General features: G+C 34.2%; 1 protein-coding gene across 17 annotated transcripts in view; it reads left to right on the top strand.

The window, feature by feature from the left end:
- Nucleotides 1–23,702, top strand: part of Tcf12 (transcription factor 12) — a 352,650-nt gene that overhangs the window by 228,703 nt on the left and 100,245 nt on the right. For all 17 annotated transcript variants that reach the window (XM_058584831.1, XM_058584830.1, XM_058584832.1 and 14 more), the window contains one exon: nt 13,533–13,597. In XM_058584831.1, coding sequence (XP_058440814.1) covers nt 13,533–13,597 — 65 coding nt within the window. The remainder of the gene's footprint in view (nt 1–13,532; nt 13,598–23,702) is intronic.

The following is a 23,702-nucleotide window of genomic DNA, read 5'->3' on the forward strand; positions in this document are numbered from 1 at the left end:
TAGAAACAGAGTCAGTCTGTCAGAGGAGTATGTTGTACAAGTGTGTGAATACCAAGACAGGATAATGTCAGGAAGGAAATGAGATGCCAAAAGTAGATGTATTTAATAATTTGCTCCCTTCTTTGACCCCAACCAAATTTTTTGGCTATATGACTGTTAACCTTTCTTTTTCTTTCTTTTTGAGTAGAGAGAGTTAAAATATAGAATGATTAACTTAGTTTGTTTAGAAAATTATAAACCATCTAATAAATGATTTAAAATCTTTTGTTTTTTAAGAATGAGAAAAACATTAAGGGATGACTCTTTCTATTTCCTGAAATGCAACTAAAAGACCCAATTCCTAGTTCTTTAATCTGTTGGATTGCTATAAAAATGAAATTGTCCTCACTTCTTAGTTTTAAATAACGTGGTTGGAGAAGGGTGGTGGGTGATATTAAGTGGAAAAAAATGTACTGCTCTTAAATTCTAAACTTAAGGAAAAGCAGCAATGTACTATTGATCTAGATATATTTTCAAAGACAATTTAGAAAATGTACTTGTTAAGTAAAATGTTTCAAAGAAGCAGGACCTAGATTTTAAGCTACCTATAATAAACACCTTCATTTATCTCATTACTAATTTCTAAGAAGCAACCCCCTTCACCCTCTCATTGAGTTCTGTGTTTTAAATATTCTCCTCTAGTCATTCTAATGGCTGGAAGTGAAAGGAAAACTTTTGTATAAACTTTCTCATCCTCATCTACTTGTTTATGTTTAATTTGTGAATCTGATGTTGAGGGGAGGGGTAGATAGAGTACTTCATCTCAGGTTTACACATCTCAAGAATTGTCATTTCTAAAACCTATTCAAATTGCTTAGGTCTGACTGTGTGCCCTTATCAGGATAAGATACTTTATTGGTGCCTTAGCAATTCTGAGGAATTATTGATTGGGAAACTGCTTACAGAACTGATGCAGGAAGTTGGTACAGAGTTTAGATGTCATGTGATGAGATAAAGTCTGTGTTAGAAAAGTGATTACAACTGGAAACTTGCTAATCACTGACCTCTATAGGAATCCTCTGGTTTATCGCTAATCTCACTCACACTTGGCATTTTCCTATGCTGCTGCCTCATTCATAGCTGTGTGAGTAATTTGGCATGGACTGAACAAGAGAAGGGCATAGAGAGTCCAGCAGCTGTGCTTGCTGGCACTAGATATTTAAATATCTTCAATGTAGCCAGCAGCGTGCTTGGCACAAATGTTAGCCAATAATACTTAAACAGCCAATAATACTTATTCTTGTTGTGAAGAAAATAGGCACACATTTATTTTAAAACCCTTTCCCTCTTTTTTTTTTCCTTCTTTTTTCTGTAAGTTTGAGCAGATTGCTATAAAAAATAAGGTCTGTAATTCTCTAGTGATAGTTAGCATTAGCCTACATTCTTTCAGACAGAATTTCCAAGTACTTACAAACATTAATTAAACTGTGTGAGGTACATATTATCGAATTGAGTTTCCTAAAAGACCAAGTGGGGCCATTGATGCTAAGTGACTTGCAACTTGCCCAGTTCACTTTGGGAGAAAGAAGCAAGAGCCAAACAGTGAAGCCAATAATCAGAGTTCCCAGATCTCTTCTGTGTTTTACCAAGTGGCATTGCATATTTGCCCACTTCAAAATACAGCATTCTGTGTTTCTCAAAATGGTTAATATAATTCAGATTGTGTTGAATTTTTGATAGGGGGTTCACCCATAAAAGAAGAGAAACAGCTTCTTCATTCGTGAAAAGATTAGGCAACCAGTGAGTTTTCAAAAACATCCCGGGGTGGGGATAGTCTGCTCAAGATAGTGTCATCTATTTTAGATTTGTGTCCAAATATTTAGATTTGGTTATGTAAGGATTTCCTATGTTTTCTCTGAAAAAGCAATAATGGAAAAATATGATGTATACATTGGAATATCTCATTTTGAACATAGTAATGTTGATCTAGGTAACTTTTGAAACATCTAGAAAATCTTTTGTTTTTAGTTAAGCTTTCATCTTTTTAAGGACAAACAATCTCATGTTGACCACTTAAATTATAGCACATGGTGGTTTTCAAATTTATGTATGCAAATCAGTATACTTACAGAAATGAACAGAGAAATAACATTCGGTTTCATACCAATATAGAAACCATTCAGTTTAATTTGTGCTCTTACTCATGAAATCAACAATTATTTCCTGGGTAGTCATAATAATTAGTCAACTTCAGTTTTCAGGAAATTTTCAGGTATACACTGTATTGCTACAGAATTAAATGCTTAGCAGGCTACATTGTCCATATCTTTATTTCTGTCTCTTTCAACATCAGTACATTATTATCAGTTAGTAGAAAAAGAGCCCACACCATAAGAGTGCTACTTCTCCAGTCCATAGACTGAGATCTAGAAAATTTTCCATCATATCTCACAGTTTCTATCAGCTTCTTCAATCACTTCTTCCTATTAGCAGGATTTCTAGTAGGAAGAATACAATTAGACATTGTACCTTGAAGTGTAAATAAATAACTTTTACAGTGTCGTCCATGTACTACAGTTAGTCAGCAAATGCTACTTTCTGCCACCATGCATGCAGCAATCTCAAGACCAAGAGTAAAGGAGAGAAGATAAAAGTGACTTCTACTGCTGTGTAGTCTAAGGAACTTTAAAGCAGGAAATTACTGAACCAACAAAGGAATACCTGTCTCCCAGGACAGAATCTACTTTAGTCTCCCCACCATACTCTGTCAGCACCAGGTGAAAGTGGACCTTGGTGCAAATGGAACTATGGATTTTTTTGGCACATCTGCTGGGACCCTCAGTCAATAACACTCCATGGCTGCCATAGCAACTTTGTTTTGTTTTGTTTTTTCATAGTTCTAACAATTGAATTCAGGGCCTTGTGTGTGCTAGGCAAGCAGTCTATCATTGAACTTCACCCACAGCCGTAATTGTTTTGTTTTGTTTTATTCTAAGATTATATACACAAAACAAATTTTCACACATGAAACAACTTCTCTGGATGTCATGAGGCAACCTCTGATCTTGTCCAACTTACTTGTTTTTAACCTTTATTTGTTTTTATGTGGTGCTGAGGATCTAACCCAGTGCCTCACAGGTGCTTGGCAAACACTGTACAACTGAGTTACAACCCCAGCCCTTATTTCATCCTTAAAGGTTAGAAAACTGAAGCCTAGAAACATTAGGTTGGAACAAATATTTTTTTAAAGTACTTAGCAAGAGTAAAATCATTATAAGTCCTTGTGAAAAAGGAAAAGAATAGTGAGTGCAACTAGCATAAATGACCATATTATAATTTTATCTAAAACAAATCTTTGAGTTATTTGGGTTTTGCTGACAATCATTTTTGGTTGACTTTGTCATCCATCCATCTTGTCAGCAGAACTGGGTTTCGTGTCCAGTGCCAAATCAGTTGATAGGTAGAGGTTGCTTTGAGTGCTAAATAGAGAAGGATCCAAATGCTATAGCTGGACTCCACTAAATGTCTACCTATGTGGTTGGGTTATGGAAAATGGTGCAGTGTGATATGCTGTTAAGAATTTGTTTTTGGCTCACTGGTAAAACACATGCATAACATATGGTAAAGGCCCTGGGTTCAAGCCCCAACACAAGAAAGGAAGAGGGGCTGGGTTATTTGGTGGGAAATAGCTCTGTGTTTTTTATGCTATTCACTAATTCTGTAACCTTGGGAAAATTATTTCTACTCATTAATGAAATGGGATTTAGTGGTATTACCTCAGTGGATTTGAACAATTAAAGTCACTGTTTGCTTTTATTTAGACAATTTCCAGAGTCTTCTAATTGGTCTGTCTGCTCCTATACTTGTTCCTCTCTTGTTTATTCACAAGAGAGAAACCATAATAAGTAGATTGTGCTACTTTTCAGATGTAGACAATAAGTAATTCTAAAGTTAGTTGACTGTCCCTATGGAAGAAGTTACTTTGACCTCCCCTAATAACATACAACAAAAAAACAAATTCAGATTTTAATGTGAAATGTAATACAGGAAAGCTTTTGAAAGAAAACATAGAAAAATAGATTTATAGTTTTGGAAGAGGAAGAGATTTCTTGAACAGTGCACATTTACCATATGGGAGAAAATGGACAAATTGGCCTACATTAAAATACAGAAGTTTTGATTATCAAGAGACCCCATTAAAAGAGTAAGTAGCAATCTACAAAAAATATTCACAGATCTAATAAAGGTCTCTACTATGATTTGAATATAATCTGTTTCCCTCAAAGTTCCATTGTGTTTGAAGGTTTGAGGTCCTGTGTCATTCATTGAGACATGTCCTTGGAAAGGACTTTGGACCCCAGTCTCTCTCTGTCCTGTTACTTCCTGTTTCAGTGATACAAGCTCTTCCAAGTACATGCACTTAACTCTACCATGTTGTGATACAGCTGACGTGGTGGGAGAACTCACCAAAACTGAGCAGATGGAGATGCCATGTGCTTAAAACTTTTCTTTTTATAAGTTAGCTGCCTTGAGTATTTCATTGTAGTAATGCAAACTGACTGATGCAGTCTTGTATACAAAGTGTATGTAAAACTCCTACACATAAGTAAACAATAGACAATTCATTAGAAAAACATGGGCAAAAGATCTGAACAGCCATTTCAACGTAATATGTCCAAACACTCAACGAATTCACTGTGACTAGTAGCTTGGCTGCTAGAAATATCTATTCAGTCTTCCACTCCATTAATAAAACATTCACACAAAAAAACAATACTTCCATATAGTTCCTTGCTAATAAGAGCAGCTTAAACGTTACTTATTTTCTGCACAGATAGTGTTTTCTATGAGTTCTTACAATAAACTAAAATAATGCATTTATTTACTTTTATCCTTTGCTACTAGATCTCTTCACTGGGACCAGGCACTATACTCTGATTCCTCCTTGGCATGACCACTCTGCAAGTCTTACAAAGTACAAAGACCACACTTTCTCAGATCATCTCTTCTCTAGGAAAAACATCCTAGGGTATTTTGTTACTGAGATGGTTTTCAAATCCCTCTCTGTGCAACTCTTTATGTTCAAAGGAATACTATTTTGGGTGATAGTTGGACTAGATAGCCTCAGAAGTCCTATTTTGAGTCATTATTCTTCTAATCCCCCACCCCTTATTTTTCTTAATGCCAGCTAAGCCATTTAATTGCTTTAAAAAAAAAAAATCAGTGAACTATTTTTCTATACAACAAAGAATAGGAATCCATGAATATTTGGTTCTCACCACACTAGGAACTCCCAGTACTTTATGGATTCTCCTTGTCTGGCAAAGGAAGAGTCCAGATGTGGCTCTACAGTTCTCAGGTGTTACATCAAATTGTGCCAGTTAGTGCATTTCCCTTTTATTCTTGAGCCTGGTTGTTCTTAAAACTGTAGAACAGCATGATCTGGGTCTAAATGAAAACCACTTTGACAGTTCTAAAACTGTGTGTTGGGCAGAAGTACAGCTTATCTTCCAGACCTCCTTCATTGGAAAATCACTGACCTAAAACATTATGTTGTTCTCACCTAGCCACCTACTCCAAAGATACTTCTGTGAAATGGTAGTTGGTTTCTTCTCTTAGTGTGAAATCAGAAGCTGCACATTCCTGCATTCAAGTGAGAATGGGACTTCCTTCTTGGTTTATTGGACCTCAGTGAATTGTAGTAGCCTCAGATAGTTCCCTTTCTATTTCTCTGACACCCCCTCCTCCACTTCCACAGAACATTCTGGATCCAGAACTCAAGATGGCTGACCTTGCTGCAGACAGCTGCTATGGTCTAAATTTGCACTTTGAGGAAGAGTGAAACTGATCAGCAAGGAGTGGATTGTAGAACCACTCTACTTTTATGGTATTTGTTTGGTACCAGGGATTGAACCCAAGGGCACTTAACTACTGAGCCACATCCCAGCCCATTTTTATATTTTATTTAGACAAAGTCTTGCTAAGTTCCTTAGAGCCTCACTAAGTTGTTGGGGCTCACTTTGAACTCATAATCCTCCTGTCTCATCCTCCCAGCCACTGGGATTACAGGTCTGCACCACTGCTCCTGGCCTTTTATGGGGTTTTTGAAAATTATATGTACTATTTTACTAAGAAGACCTAGATATATAATGTATTAGTACTTGTAAAACTTGGTCTTTCAGTAGGCCATAATGTTTTCTATTAGCTAGTGTACAATGAGGGCAAAGGCTTTTGTGTCTTATTTGTCTCATAACCCCACCATCTAGTAGAGTGACTAGCCCATAAATGAAACTCAAATTATTCTATCCAGTCCATTGTCAATAGTTGTGATTAGATTAGAAAAGGGAGGATTAGATTAGAAAAGGGAGTTGTGCTCTTCTACTCCCTAGCTTCAATTTGACTGCTAATTGTGTCCTATGCCAAAAGAATGTAGACAGAATTATCCTATGAAGAGTTCTTTATAGGTTGATATTAATCTGTAAAATTCCATCATCCCAGATGTGAGACATGTATTAAAATTTAGATTGAGGGCTGGAGATATAGCTCAATTGGTAGAGTGCTTGCCTCGAATGTACAAGGCCCCAATTCCTAGCACTGTTTAAAAAAAAAAATTAGCAACAAATGTACCACTCATTACTTTTGAAATAAATATTGTGGTTTTATATTTCAATTTGTTTGAAAAAATAGATGAATGACTAGAATACTTATATATTTTTCCATGTATACATATAAACCACATGTTAAACATATAACCCATCAATTGCACTTTCCCTCCCATTTTAATACACCTGTGTCAGTTTTGTTGAAATAGTTGTAGAATTGAATACTTGACTTAATGAGTTAACATTAGCTATTTTTTTTTTTTTTTGAAACTTAGGTAAACAGTAGAAAGTTGCATCTTGAATAACATTATTGGTAGAGAAAAAGATGTCTTAAGTTTTTTTGAGGTTTGAATGCCCCTGAGATCAATCTCCCTGGTACTCCCCCTCCAAAAAAGGACACATTTATATGCATGTATCTGCTGGCTTGGTACACATATAAATATATACATGTATCATCCAATTATATATTGCTATTTTACTACAGTTGGGATTCTTCTTGTTTTTTTTGTTTTTGTTTTTGTTTTTTGGTACCTGGGATTGAATTCAGGGGCACTCAACCATTAAGCCATATTCCCAGCCCTGTTTTGTATTTTATTTAGAGACAGGGTCTTACTGAGTTGCTTAGCACCTTGCTTTTTGCTTTTTGCTGGGGCTGGCTTTGAACTCATGATCCCCCAGCCTCAGCCTCTCAAAATGCTGGGATTACAGGAGTGTGCCACCATGCCTGGCTCACTACAGTTCGGATTCTTAAACTTGGAGTTCAGGGCTTTATCAATTATGCTTTGAAATTATTATTAATAGGCCTGCTACTGTATCATATTATTAAATATGTTAAGTTACCATTCAGCAAATGTGGGTTTTTAGCCCAGGAACAGACAATTCTTAGATGAGTTCTACTAGACCTTCAAAGAAGAACTAATGCCAATCCTCCTCAAATTATTCCATGAAATAGAAAAGGAGGGAACCCTTCCAAACTCATTCTATGAAGCTAGTATCATTCTGATACCAAAACTAAACAAAGACACATCAAGGAAGGAAAACATCAGACCAATATCCCTGATAAATATAGATGCAGAAATTCTTAATAAAATACCAGCAAATCACATACAAAAACATATTAAAGAGATAGTGCATCATGATTAAGTGGGGCTCATTCCCAGGATGGTTGGTTCAATATACAGAAATCAATAAAAGTAATTCACCACATCAATAGACTTGAAGACAAGAATCACATGATTATCTCAATAGATGTAGAAAAAATACAGAACCCCTTCATGTTCAAAACACTAGAAAACTAGGGGTAGTAGGAACATACCTCAACATTTAAAATGCTGTATGCCTTAAACCCAAGGCCAATATCATTCTAAATGGAGGAAAACTGAGAGCATTCCCTTTAAAAACTGGAACAAGACAGGGATGCCCTCTTTCACCACTTCTACTCAACATAGTCGTTGAAATTTCAGCCTGAGCAAGTAGGCAAAAGAAAGAAATTAAAGAGATACAAATAGGAAAAGAAGAGCTTACCAACGACATGATTCTATATTTAGAAGACCCAAAAAACTCCACCAGAAGACTTCTGTAACTCATAAACAAATTCTGCAAAGTAGCAGGATATGAAATTAACGCCCATAAATCCATTGTTCCTGTACACCAATGATGATTTACCTGAAAGAGAAATTAGGAAAACTACCCCATTCACAATAGACTTAAAAAAATAAAATACTTGGGAATCAATCTAAAAAAAAGAGGTGAAAGACCTCTACAATGAAAACTACAGAACACTAAAGAAAGAAATTGAAGAAGGCTTTAGAAAATAGAGAGACCTCCCATGTTCTTGTTTAGGCATAATTAATGTTGTCAAAATGACCATACTTCCAAAAGTGCTGTGTTATGCAATTCCTTTGACATTCTTCATAGAAATAGAAAAAGCAGCCATGAAATTCATTTGGAAAAATAAGAGGCCCAGAATAACCAAAGCAATCCTTAGCAAGAAAAGCGAAGCATCACAATACCAAACCTCAAATTATGCTACAGAGTAGTAACAAAAACAGCATAGTATTGCCACCAAAACAGACGAGAGGACCAAAGGAACAGAAGACACAGAGACAAACCCACATAAATACAGTTATCTTACACTAAAATGGAATAGTATCAAATGAAAAAGCTTCACAGCAAAGGAGACAATCCAGAGCATAATGAGAGAGTCTACAGAATGGGAGAAAATTTTTGTCACCTATACCTCAGATATAGTGTTAGTCTCCAGGATATATATATAGAACTCATAAAACAGGCTGGGGTTGTAGACCACTTACATAGTATGTATGAGGCATTGGGTTAAATTCTGAACATTGCATAAATATAAATAAAATAAAGGTCCATCAAGAACTTAAAAAGAGGACTGGGGATGTGGCTCAAGCGGTAGCGCGCTCTCCTGGCATACGTGCGACCCGGGTTCGATCCTCAGCACCACATACAAACAAAGATGTTGTGTCCGCCGAAAACTAAAAAATAAATATTAAAAAAAAAAATTATCTCTCTCTTAAAAAAAAAGAACTTAAAAAGAACTTGTAAAACCTAACACCACTAAAAAACAAATAACCCAATCAATAAATGGACAAAGGAGCTGAATAGGTACTTCATAGGAAAAAAAATGGTAAATGAACATGAAAAAAATGTTTAAAGCAATTACAAAAATACAAATTAAAACTGCACTGAGATTTCATTGCATTCCTGTCAGAATTGCTATTATCAAGAATACAAGTAATGGGGTTGGGGTTGCAGCTCAGTGGTAGAGTGCTTGCCTTGTGTGTGTGAAGCACTGGGTTTCATCCTCAGCACCACATAAAAATAAATAAACAAAATAAAGCTATTGTGTCCATCTACAACTAAAAAATATATATTAAAAAATGAATACAAGTAATGATAAATGTTGGCAAGAATGTGGAGAAAGGTATACGTTGCTGGTAGTACTGCAAATTGGTGCAACCTCTATGGAAAGCAGTATGGAGATTCCTCAGAAAACCTGGAATGGAACCATCATTTAACCCAGTTATCCCACTTCTCGGTATATACCCAAAGGAATTAAATTCAGCATACTACAGAGACACAGCCACATCAATGTTTATAGCCGTTCCATTCACAATAGCTAACCTGTGGTACCAACCTAGATGCCCTTCAACAGATGAATGTATTAAGAAATTATGGTACATATACACAATGGAATTCTACTCAGCAATAAAGAATGCAGTTATGGCCTTTTCTGGTAAATGGATAGAAATGGAGAATATCATGCTCAGAAATAAGCCAGACTCAGAAACTCGAAGATTGAATGTTTTCTCTCATAGATGGAAACTAGAATAAAATAAAGGGAGAGAAGGATAGGGTAACATAAAGGTATAGGGAAGATCACTAGTATAGAAAGAGATACAGAGGCAGACGGAAGGGATGGGAAAGGGGAGACCATGTGGAATTAATTGTTAAAGAACCATATTAAGTGCATATATAAATATATCACAGGGAATTTCACCTATATGTATACATAGAAAGAACTAGTCAATACAAATAGATGGGCTAAAAAATTTTCTCGCAGAGTAGAGAAAGTAGAACCATGTAGGAAAGGGGAGGACAGGAAGGACAAGGGAGGATTGTGAACTGCCTTGATGTTCTCTCTGTATATCTAAATTTCTATCTTATTTTAATGGTTTGTGAGGACAGGTTATTTTAGAGAAAACTAGTTTTCAAAACCACAAAACTTCACCTTGACTCTTACAAGCGGTCTTGTTCGTAAAACATATATCCTAAAGGATTATTTTTTGTTTGTTTCCTATATATATACTACAAATTAAAGTTCTCTTTGTATGACATAATAACTTTATGAGGAAACTGTGAAGTAAATACGCTATGTTTACTATAATTTTTGTAAATCTACATATTTATGTGTTGGCATTACCTGAAATATTTGCATCATCCTAATATTCAAGAGGCCTTTCTCAAAACACATGCTGTAATATTCTTAACAGGCTCAGAAATGATATCTTTGTTAAAGTATTTTTGTAATGATTAGATTTATAACTGCAGGATTATTCTGCATATCTAAGGGATTAATAGATGTCATATTTAATGTAGGACTTCTTTAATAGTTAGCCAGCATACCATATATACTTAAATGAAAATAACCTAATATTGGTCCATATACCTCAAAGATTTTTTTTATTTAATTTATTCTAATTTGTTATATATGACAGCAGAATGCAATTCAATTCATATTACACAAATAGAGCACAGTTTTTCATGTCTCTGGTTGTACACAAAGTAGAGTCACACCATTCATGTTTTCATACATATACTTAGGATAATGATGTTTAACTCATTCCACTGGCTTTCCTACCCACAAGCCCCCTTCCTTTTCCTCCCTCCCCTTTGCCTTATTTAAAGTTCATCTGTTCCTCCCACACTGCCCCCTGCATCCCCATTATGATTCAGCATCCTTATATCAGAGAAAACATTTGGCATTTGGTTTTTTGGGATTAGCTTACTTAATTTAGCATGATATTCTCCAACACTATCCATTTACCTGAAAATGCCATGATTTTATTCTCTTTTAATGCTGAGTAATATTCTGTTGTGTATATATACCACATTTTCTTTATCCATTCATCTACTGAAGGGTACCTAGGTTGGTTCCACTATTTAGGTATTGTGAATTGTGCTGCTATAAGTATTGATCTGGCTACATCACTGTAGTATGCTGTTTTTAAGTCCTTTGGGTATAAACCAAGGAGTGGGATAGCTGGTTTAAATGGTGGTTCGATTCCCAGTTTTCCAAGGAATCTCCGTACTGCTTTTTATATTGGCTGCACCAGTTTGCAGTCCCACCAGCAGTATATGAGACCTCAAAGATTGTTTATTATGCAATGTATCAAAAAACAATTTTAAGTATCCTGTCCTTGTGTAGTGTTTTTAAATTAACAAACAATATTTTTATACAATCAGAAGCTAATAACTCAATGTGTAGTAGACAATTTTGGTGAAGTTCAATAACTTTAAATATTTTAGACAACTTCTTGGCAGAATTAATTACATGATAATTGTTTTTACCTTGGAATGGAGAAAAAAGTCAACTTGTCATTACTTATTTTTGCCTCCATTTTTGGTATCATCATCTAGTTTTGACCTCTTTGCAGAAATCTTTTTTAAAGCGATATGTCTATTTGTGAGGAACTATTTAAAACTAAATCATGTTTGTAAATGTACTTTCCTGAACCTACGTCAACTCTAATGTGTTATAAACAAATGAGTGGGGACACTGCAGTCAATTTTCAGCACTGTTTCTATTCCTTCTTTTGGGGGGGGGGGTATTTGTCCTTTTTAGTTATACATGACAATAGAGTATATTTAGACATTTATACAAACATGGAGTGTATCTTAGTCTAATTAGGATCTCAGTCTGGTTGTACATACAGTGGAGACTCACTGTGGTGTATTCATATACATACATAGGAAAGTTATGTCAGATTCATTCCACTGTTTTTCCTATTCCTTCCCTTCATTCCCCTTTGTCTAATCTACTGAACTTCTATTCCTACCCTCCACCCTTTGTTGGGTGTTAGCATCCATATATTAGAGAGAACATTTAGTGTTTGTTTTATTGATGTGGTGCTGGGGTTGTGACTCAGTCAGTGCTTGCCTGGCATGTGTGAGGCACTGGGTTTGATTCTCAGCATCACATATAAATAAATAAAATAAAATAAAGGTCCATCAACAACCATATATATTTAGGGAAAAAAAAAGTTGATGTGGCTGTGTCTCTGTAGTATGCTGATCTTGAGTCCTTTGGGTATAAACTGAGGAATGGGATAACTGGGTCAAATGGTACTTCCACTCCAGTTTCTTTGAGGAATCTCCATACTGCTTTACAGAGTGGTTGCACCAATTTGCAGTCCCACCAGCAATATATGAGTGTACCTTTCCTAACATCTTTTATTCTTGATTATTGCCATTCTGAATGGAGTAAGATGAAGTCTCAGTGTAGTTTTAATTTGCATTTCTGTAGTTGCTAGAAATGTTGAACATTTTCTTAACACTTGGCCATCTGATGTTTGAACTGTGAATATTGTCCCAACATGAACTCTTTTACATTGCTGCAACAAATATAAATTGACACAGTGACTTCAGAGAATAGTAATGAAATATCTGTAAAGCTGAAAATGTGCATCCTTTAATCTGCAGTTTCTACTTCTCTGTGTCTGTCCTGGAAAAGCTCTCATATATAAGACATGTGCAAGGATATTTGTTTCAACATTGTTCATGATAACAAAAAAAGTAAACTGTCTCTTAGTAGGGGAATGATATTTATTTGTATAATGAGACATTTTATAGCAGTAAAAATGAATTATTTTCTTTGATCGACATATATCTCAAAATCATAATATCACATGTAAGTTTTAAAAGGGTTAATATCATGTAATCCCTCTGTTTAAGCATATTAAACTCAAACAGTAATGCATATCATTTAAGTGTGTGAATATTTATTTCAAAGTGCAAAGTATACGTGAAGATCATACTAACTTTATGACAATGACTACCTTGGGGTGTAGATTAAGTTGTATATGTACCATTTTAATTTCTTAGAGGAGAATGTTTCCATTTGAAGCAAATATGGGAAAATATCATTCTCAGTGGTGCCTATTTAGATGTCTATTCTTGTTCATTATTTAGAGTGTATTTTCAGTATTATACATTGAAAATAAAATATTTACATGCTATTTTATGTCAAGTAATAATCTAACTGAAACAAAATGATTTTTACTTATTGTATTTTATTCTCATGTTTCTAATTTGGTCTTTCTACTTTCAGACCCTTAAATATACCTACCATAAATAGTCTAGAAGTCGAATTAATTGTCAATAAGTGAAGATTATTTATATAAAGTTATTTTCTTCATTTTATAGGGAAAACATCAGAGAGAGGCTCATTTTCCCTGTACAGCAGAGACACCGGATTACCAGGCTGTCAAGTAAGTTTAGTGAATTAAAAAAAAAAAAAATGAGATAAGTTTTACACACCTAAGCAAAGGCTTTCTTAATAATAGAGAAGTTAGGAATTTATCTACATTATTTCACCATTATTTCTTCATTTAAATTTTTACTACATGTGGTGGTGTTTTAGCAGTTAAATATATTTTCTTTACTGTTGCTCCCTCCCTTCCCCAATTCCAACAGACTGGCTTTATCATCAACAGTTTTCATAATCCACTTCCATTTTAACTACAAACAAAATAGCCAAAGTTCTACCCATTTCTAAAATGCTTATCAAAGCTAGGCACGGTGGTGTGTACCTGTAATCCCAGTGACGCAGGAGCCTGAGGCAGGAGGAGGATCATTAGTTTGAGGCCAGCCTCAGTGACTTAGATAGACCCTGTCTCAATAATAAAAATTTTAAAAGGGTAGAGGTCAGGGGATATACTCAGTGGTAAAGCACTCTGAGGTTCAATCCCCACTACTAGTAAGTAAAGTAAAATGTCTATTATTTCTGAAGGTGGTTTTTAATAATTCCCCATAGAAAAACAAAATTGCCGGTATGTAATATGAAGCATATATGATTAATCTCAATAGCTTGAATATCTATAATGTCAAACACACAGTTAACATTAGAAGTATTTTCATTTCTGTGCTGTATGTCACCAATTTTTTAGGTTTCCATCTTTGACTTAGAAACTTTGTTTTAGCTTCTCTACATTCATCACATGTTGCATTTCTGCTAATGGCCATTTTCTCTGCGTTTTTCCCCCTATCTTTTCACTGAGAATCCTGAACTTTAAATTCACCTGCAGATTCCCTCAGAATCAAGCCAAAAACAATAAAAAGGAGAGGCAGCATATATTGTTTGCTGAGAACTTTCCTATTTAAAGAACTTCTAAGGATAAAAATTTATCTCTTTCCATTACAGGAATATATTTATACTTAGAACATTTTCATAAGCATTCTTAGTTTAGTTTCAGATTTTTTTTTTCATATTAACCCAGGTAATAAAACCACTTTCCTTACAATGAAAAAAAAAATATATTGTTTATATCCATCTGCATTCTTCTTGTGAGACCTACTTGGATTTTAGACATGAGCATATGAGCTATTCTTAACTGTTATGTATCAAATGGAGTATTATTCATATATCTCATAATTGTATCATTATCTTTAAGGGAGTTTTATGTAAGATTCTTTTTTATGATATGTCTTCCTATTATAAAATAATGTATTATAAAAACTGAAGATCATCTTGTCTTTCCAATTCCTGGCAAACTCAATGGAAAGGTGTGTTCTGAAATAAGTAATTTTTTGACTACAATATTCCCCCTGTATCCATGGTCTTGCTATCTGTGACTTCAGTTGCCTACAATCAGCTTCAATCTGAAAATTCCAGAAATAAGCAATTCACAACTTTTTAATTACATACTATTCTGAGTAGTGTGATAAGAATATTATTTTGTTCAACCTACCATCCAAATTATCCCTTTGTTCAGTGTATCCACACTGTATACACTACTTGCCTATTAGTACTTAGTAGCCATTTTGGCTTTCAGATTCTTTATTGTGGTATCTCAGGGCTTTTCCAGGTATGATGGTGTACACCTATAATCCCACCCTCTTGGGATTACAGTAGCTGAGGCAGGAGGATTGCAAGTTCAAAGCCAACCTCAGCAATTTAGCAAGACTCTGTCTCTAAAACAACAACAACAACAACAACAAAAACAGGCTGGTTGGGAGTGTAACTCAGAGGTTAAGTGCCCTTGGGTTCAATGCCCAATACCAACAAAAAAAAAAAAAACACCTTTTTTTTTTCATGGTGCTAATAATTGTTACCTTCTTTTCCATGTATTTGTTAATACATTATTTCATTAGAGTTATTTAAAATATATAGATTTCTGTTATAACCAGTGTTATACCTTATCAGCTCTTACCAACTCACAAAACCCAAACTTTCATCATATTTATAGGAATATTGCAAGGTGATTGATATCACTTTTCAAAATATTTTGTAGATGTTGATGGGCCTTTATTTTATTCATTTACTTATATGTGGTACTGAGAATTGAACCCAGTGCCTCACACATGCTAGGCTAGTGCTCTACCACAACCCCAGCCTCATATCACATTGATATCTTAAAATAGAATATCATGAAAGTATTTAACACTGTGGAAATTAAAAAAAAAAAAAAAAACTACAAATTGAGGATTGGGGTTGGTTTGGTTTTTGTTGTTGTTGTTGTTTCATTTTTGTTTTTAACCAGTTGTTAATCATTTACCAGCAAACCACTCATGAAATTACAGGTTACACAAAGGGTACTGGAGGTTTGATCCTTAATACCACATAAAAATAAACAAATAAAGGCATTCTGTCCATCTACAGCTACAAAACAAAACAAAATTTTTTTTAAACTTATAGAAAGGGCTGGGGTAACACAAAGCTAGAATGCTAGGCAGGCATGCACAAGGACCTTGGTTTAATCTCCAGCACCACAAAAAAAAGCAAAGCAAAAGTTATAGAAGACCAAAAAATGTAAGTACCTATTCAAATCACAGTGGGTCAGGAGAAAAGCAGCAGTTGAACTTGTTTTTTGAAGAATGACAGTACCGAGTTAGACTTACTGTTTTTTTCTATGTAATTTTACCAGTATCTATTGATAAGAAGCATGATGTCCTCTCTTCTGAGCCAGATTAAATGTGGATCAGTGTTTGTCATATTTCTGTTTATAATTGGTAGGAGAACTCACTGTTTTAGGCTACAAATTATTTTTTGATTTTATAGTCTAAATTTGAATTTTTTAATGAGTTGGTTTGCACCTTGATTCTTATTTTTAATCTTAGCTACATCACTCTCATCAGAATTTTGCACGTCACTTAATCATCACTGATCTTCTATGAATAGGTTGAAAGCAAACCAAAATTTTAAAATCTAATTTACATCATTTTAACAATAAATGGTAAAAAATAACTACAAAGAGTTCTATAGTTTTGAAGTGCTCTGCAAACTGCCATTGTAAATATCATCAAGTAGACTTGTCTCCTAGCCTGCTTCAAGGCCTTAAAATTTTTTTCACCAAAATCTCAGATCTATGGTAGCAGTTTGGTCAGTTAATATTGAATCTTGTCCTTATAGTTTTTATTTATTACTTATCACATATATGAGATTGCTAGTCTCATTTCCTAATGATATAATAGAACATAAGTAAATATAAGTTGAATATAGTAAGAAAAAAAGGAATGTAAGATTTAGAATCAGTAGACCTAGATTTAAATCCTGTCTCTGTTTGATTCTGTCATATGAAAAATATGATCAGCAATTTCTGCTTCTATATACATTGTGGGTCTAGGAAGGTTAAATTAGTGTGCTTATGAAGAGAAATTCATATTTCTCTTCAGACATCTCACATACTAAAATGTCTGATAAGTGCCTAATATTATTTCCAAGATATCTGTAAGTTTGAGAGCCACTGGTCTGATGTCAGTGTCACTGTTAAACTTAAGGAAAAAAAACTATTGTAAGCATTTTGATACCATAGCTAGTTAATCATAGTTAATGCTTTTATTAATGAGTTCTCACATTTCTCCCCTCTTAACAAAGGTATTACTATTAATTAAAATTAATGGTAACCTCTACTTACATAATTTTCCTGTTTTGCTAAGGTGAATCTTAATAGTTTTTGCCAAGGTTGATATGCACCTACACCAGATTTAATTCTCATATTTAAAAAAAAAAATTATTTTAAGCCTAGGTACATACCACTCTAATAACAGTAAATAGTAAACCTAAACCCATGTATGAGGTTTTTAGCTATGATATGACTAAACTGCAGCAAAACACAAAATTCCAAGTCTATACTCATAACTCCTTCCATTTTAATTTATTTGGTTGAGGAGAGGTTGGGAATTCATACGTTTATCAAGTATTCCCAGAAATTCTAATTCACATGGCCTGGGTTTTATGAATTGAGAAACCCAGCTTTTCTGTATATTCCAAATCTAAGGATATATGGGATATAAAAACAAAAGAAACCATAAAATTACTCTTTGAGAACTATTTATAAACATTTTAGAGGCCAGCAGGCCTATGGAGATTAGAATAAGGTTATTGGAGTGTATGATGGTCAATAACAATACATATTGCTTTATACAAGATTTAAAGATAGTCAAGAATGATTCATTTTTTGAAAAATTGAAAGAAGCAAGCATGACCCAGAGAAGAAGCCCCAAAATTCAGCAGAGCAGAGAGAAGACTGTACTGCAGCAAGGACAGACAGCACCAGTGAGGACAGGAGGGCTCTTAAAATAAGAAAAAGAATTCATCACTGTGAAAGAAACAATGGCTTAGCTATTTATTATTGTTACTTAGCTCTGACTGCTGCAATTGCTGGCAGAAATTTTGATAGATGACACCAGCTGACTTGGGGCCTGAGTAAGTAAGCTCAGGAAATTGAAGACTCAGAAAAAAAAAAAAAAAAAGTATATTACTTCCATTCAAAGAAAACCTGTATTCCAAACAGTATTCGTTATTATGGATCAGAGAAGGAAAAAAACACACTTAATTGGCTGCCATTTTGTCTTTTCTGTTCACAAGTGACAAAAATTCAAGGAAATATAAATTAATGACTATAAAATTATATCCACATACCACCTTGAAGCCATTTTTCTTCAACAAAATCCCCCAAGAAGCATTAACTCTGCTATTAATGTACATAAATGCAGCTGACGTACTGCAAAATTCAGGCTAATTTAATAATGCCTGATGGGCCTTACTTCATGTTAAGATGATGTAATAATATGTTGCTAAATGAGTCTCCTCATATTACCTTCACGTCAGTCTTATAACTGATGGGCCATTAAAAGGAAACTGGTGTAGCAGTGTTACCGGAAACATTGATAGATTATTCTACAATTGAATTTTTTTTTAATGGATTCAGTACAGAACTTAGAACCCATCATCTTTACTAAAAATAGGTATTTACTTTTAAAACTGCTATATAGGTTAAGTGAAAAATCCTTTTGTCATTACAAAGGTTTTCAAGTATTTTTTCAAGTAGTTTGAAAATTTTCTTAACCTAGAAGATGGCAGGGTCTGGTTTTTCTTCAGAAAGTTGAAAGTTTTATCTGAGTTAATACAGTATAACGTTGAGAAAATGACAAATTTAAAATTTAGCTAACTCTGTTATTTGAAAATTTACTCATACGTATCATTTGCTTCTTTCTCTTTTCTTCCATTATCTTATAATGAGTCAATAATACATCAGGAAAACAAAAACGATAAATGTGTAAATACCTATCAAAAAAACTTCAAAATAAATAAAGGAACATTTGATAGAATTAAAGAGAGAAATAAATATTCATAATCATATTTGAAGATTTGAATACCTCTTTCACAGCAATTGACAGTATACTAGGCAAAAACCTTAGTAAAGACCTAGAATTAAGTAAATGATCAACAACTGAATAATATTTTTCTTTCAAGGGCACATGTTACATTCAACAGTTTTGACCCATATGGTGGTCCATAAAATTATTGTCAATAAGGTATCTAGAAAAATACCAAATATTTGAAAATTAAGCAACACGTATCTAAATAACCCATCATTTAAAAAAAACACACACACACACACAATGGGCCAAACACAGTGGCTCTGGAGGCTGAGGCAGGAGGATTGCAAGTTCCAAGCTAGCCTTAGCAACTTAGCCAGACCCTAAGCAACTTAGTGAGGCCCTGTATCAAAAATTTAAAGAGCTGGGGATGTGGCTCAGTGGTTAAGCTCCCTTAGGTTCAATCCCTGGTGCTCCCTTCCCCCCCCCCAAAAAAAGAGAAATCACAAGGGAATTTAGAAAGTATTTCTAACTGAATGATAATGAAAATATGACCTAACAAATTTTTTTTAGTACAGCTGAAGCAGTGCCTAGAGGAAAAAGTATAACTTTAAATGCTTATTTAGAAAAGTGAATGACCTCAGATTCTTCCCTAAGAAACTGGAAAAGCACAAAGTAGTAGAAGGAAGTACTGAAATAAGAGCAGAAATCTTTTATTATTATTTTCTATTATTAATAGAAAAAAAAACAAAGGCCCAAACTAAGCCTAAAATTATTTATTTGAAAAAATGAAATTAATAAATCTTAGACCACTTAACACAGAGAGGGAAAAGAGAATACAAACAATATCTGGGGTAAAAGAATATACTTGATGTATACAGTAAGAAGAGAATAAGGAAATATTAGTAACAATTCAGTAAATTTAACAAACCTCATGAAATAGACAAATTCCTTGAAAAGTATTTACTGAAAGAGACAAGATAAAATCTGAATAGATGAATCAGTATTAATGAAAATGAATTTCTCTCAAAAACCTTCCTAAAAAGAAAGCTTGCTGGTCACATAGTTTCACCAGTGAATTATTTTTTAAATTCTTAATGGAGAAAAAAGTAACAATACTACTACTGATCTTACATAAACTTTTTTAGAAAATAGAAGAGAGGAGGAAGAGCAGCTCAGCTTATTTTTTGAGGTGAACTATATACCCATATGGTTTGTACCAGAAATGAAAGTTTGGTTTAAATCAGTCTGTGGAGTTCATCCTATTAACAGGTTCAAGGAGAAAATCAGTATGAATATTTCCATTGGTACGGAAAAATTATTTGACAAAGTTGAATACTCGGGATAAAAATCTTACAACAGAGTAATAGAAGGCTGCTTCCACCATTTGATAAAAGACATGCATATAAAACCTATGGCTAATAGCATACTTATTGATGAAAGACTAAAGGCTTTTCCCATAATACCAAATGAAAGCAATCATTCCGGTGTCCCCATCTTCACTTCATATCCTGGCTAGTGTAAGAAGGTGAGAAGAAAAGGACATAACAATTGAAAGGGAATAAGTTAAGCTGATAATGTTTATATGTATAGGAAGTCCTAAAGAATCATCAAGAAAATTTCTAGAACTCACAAGTACTTTTTGGTCTACCACAGATACAAAATCGATTAAAAAATTATATGGGTGCAGTGTGTGTTCTTATAATTCCAGCTACCTAAGAGGCTGAGGTGGGAGGATTATGTGTTCAAGGCCAACCAGGGTGATAAAGTGAAATCTGTCTCAAAATATATATTGTGTTTCTATACTTTGGCAATGAGTGAATGGCTAGAAAATGAGATTAACAAAACAATGTTGTTCATTGGTAGTATCAGTGGGCATCAGTACTCATGGATAATTTTAACAAAAGGTTTTAGCCAAGCATAGTGGTGCATGCCTGTAATCCTAGCAATTTGGAACACTGACGCAGGAGCATCACAAGTTCTAGGCCAGCATCAGCAACCTACCAAGGCCCTAAGCAAGTTAATAAGACCGTATCTCAAAATGAAAAATAAAAAGGCCTGAGTATATAACTCAGTGGTAAAGCAGCCCTGAATTCAATTCCCCAGCACCCCTCTCCCAAATTTTAAGGCTTCAACAATGAAAATATTAAGCACTCCTGTGATAAAATAAAGAAAATCTAAAAACCATCACTTAAATCTAAATATTGACAAGATTATTTAAAAGTTCATTTTAAACAATGGATTTACCTCACCTGACTTCATGGTTTACCACAAAGCAGTATTAACCAAAACAAAGATGGTGTGATATTTATATAAAGATTAATAAGCAGCCCAAGGAACAAACTCAGAAATCCAGAAAGGAACCCACATATATATGGCAGATAATGTTTGATAAGAGCACCACAGCAATTCAATGGTAAAAGAAAAATCTCTGTAACATATGGTACTGGAGCATGTATGGGGGGAAAAAAGGGAAAATTATTTCTTACCTTATACCATATAAAACATAAATTTGAAATGGATCATAAACTTACTTTGAATCCTAGAATAACAAAGCTACTGGGAGGGAACCAGATAAATATCTTCATCACCTTGGTTTAAACAAGTATTTCTTTAAAAAGACAGAAAGCATGAAACATGAAAGGAACATTGATGAATTTAACTTAATAAAAATTTAAAATTTGTACTTATGAAACACCGTGAAGAACATGAAGCGGGGAGTGTGTGTGGTACTGCACATCTATAACATATAAGCTTCTTGGGAAACTGAAACCAAGCTACTACTTGTGCCTAGGAGTTCAAGGCCAACCTGGACAATATAGCCTGAACCTATATCTTTAAGTAAAGGAGAAAATGAAAATTCACCAACTAAGATACAATATTTGCAATCTTCTAACAGATCTTGTATGTAGAATATATGATGGTCCCTGACAACTCAATATAAAAAGATAAGCGACTCAATTTTTTAAAAAATAGGTAAAACACTTGAGCAGATATTTCACACACACACACACACACACACACACACACAAATACAAATAGCCAATCATCTTGTGAAAACATCAGCATCAGCACATATAAATTAAAACTATAATGGCATATCACTACACACCCACCAGAATAACTAAATTTTAAGACTAGAAACATCAAATGTTGGCAAAGATATGGATCAACCTGAATTATTCTTTTACATTTCTAGTGGGTCTGTAAAATGGCACAATGACTTTAGAGAACTGATGACAGTTCTGCTTCATGACTTAGCAGTTTTGCTTCTGAGTGTTTATCCAAGAGAAATGATAACATTGTGCACAAAAACCTTTATCAACAATGTTCATAGCAACTTTATGCATCTTATTTTAAAATTGGAAAGAAACCCAGGTGTTTATTAACAGAATGGATAAATAATCTCTCATTTTCATAAAATGAATGCTATTCAACAATAACAGCAACAGAAAAAGAATGATCTAATGATACATGGCAGCAACATAGGTGACTCTTATTAATGTGCCAAGATCTCAAAAATACATAGTGTAGAATTCCATTTGACTAACTTCTATCTATGTTGATAAAAATCCAGTCAATGGTTACCTCTGGGAAGAAGATGTAGTTGTGAAGGACCTAATGAAGCATTTTGGAATAATGGGTGTGTTTTGTGTCTTAATATGTATTCTTCAAAACTGACTTGAGTAAATATATCTTAAATATGAATGTTGTATATATACATAGTTTTAAAAAATAAAATGAAAAACATGACATTTACAAACTTGACATACTTAGAAATAAATTTTCACAAAAGATATGTGAAATCTTGATACTGGAAACTACTAACCAGGGCTTAGAAAAAATTTAAAGCCTCAGCAAGTGCATAGGTATGTCATGTTCATGGATTCAAAGAGTATTCTTAAAATGTCAGTTCTTTACAAAGTGATCTGAAGACTTAAATGCAACCCTAGTTATAATCCCAATAGGATTTTCTTTTTGTAGGAATTAAGCTTTTTCTAAAATTTGTTTGGATATACAAATAACCTAGGATACCCAAATCAGCTAAAGAAGCAAAGAGCAAAGTAGGGCTGGGAGCAGAGGCACATGCCTGTAATCCCAGCAGCTCAGGAGGCTGAGGCAGGAGGATCAAGAGTTCAAAACCAGCCTCAGCAATTTAGCAAGGCCCTGTGCAACTCAGTGAGACTCTATGTCTAAATAAAATACAACAAAGGGCTGGGGATGTGGCTCAGTGGTTGAGTGCTCCTGAGTTCAATCCTACTAATAAAAACACAAAAGGGGGAGGGGGAAGATTTATGTTACCTAACTACAAGATTTAGTAGAAAGCTACAGTAATTAAGCAATATGCTACTGAATTATCCAGACTAAGATATCCACTAAGATGTCAACAAAATAAAGCCCAGAAGTATACCAGTTATTATGGGGTCTGTGTGATTTTTCAGTAGCATTGCCAAAGCAGAATAATGGGACAGAAAAGATTTTTTTGAAATAGTGATGCAGTAATAAACGAATGGGTACTCATATGGACAAATGTGAACACGAGGCCTTCTTTCATACTAAGCGCTAACAATTATTGAAGATGGATCTAAAACCTAAATGTAAAAACTAAAACTACAGAGCTTTAAGAAGTAAATGTGGGCTGGGGCGGTAGCTTAGTTAGTAGAGTCCTTGCCTAGCACGTGTGAGGCATTGGGTTCGATCCTCAGCACCACAAAAATAAAATAAAGGTATTGCATCCATCTACTAAAAAAAAAAAAAAAAGAAAGAAAGAAA

This window comes from Marmota monax, unplaced genomic scaffold (assembly GCF_021218885.2).
Source record: "Marmota monax isolate L192 unplaced genomic scaffold, Marmota_monax_Labrador192_F-V1.1 WCK01_AAM20220418_F8-fsc00001, whole genome shotgun sequence".
In the NCBI taxonomy this organism is placed as follows: domain Eukaryota; kingdom Metazoa; phylum Chordata; class Mammalia; order Rodentia; family Sciuridae; genus Marmota; species Marmota monax.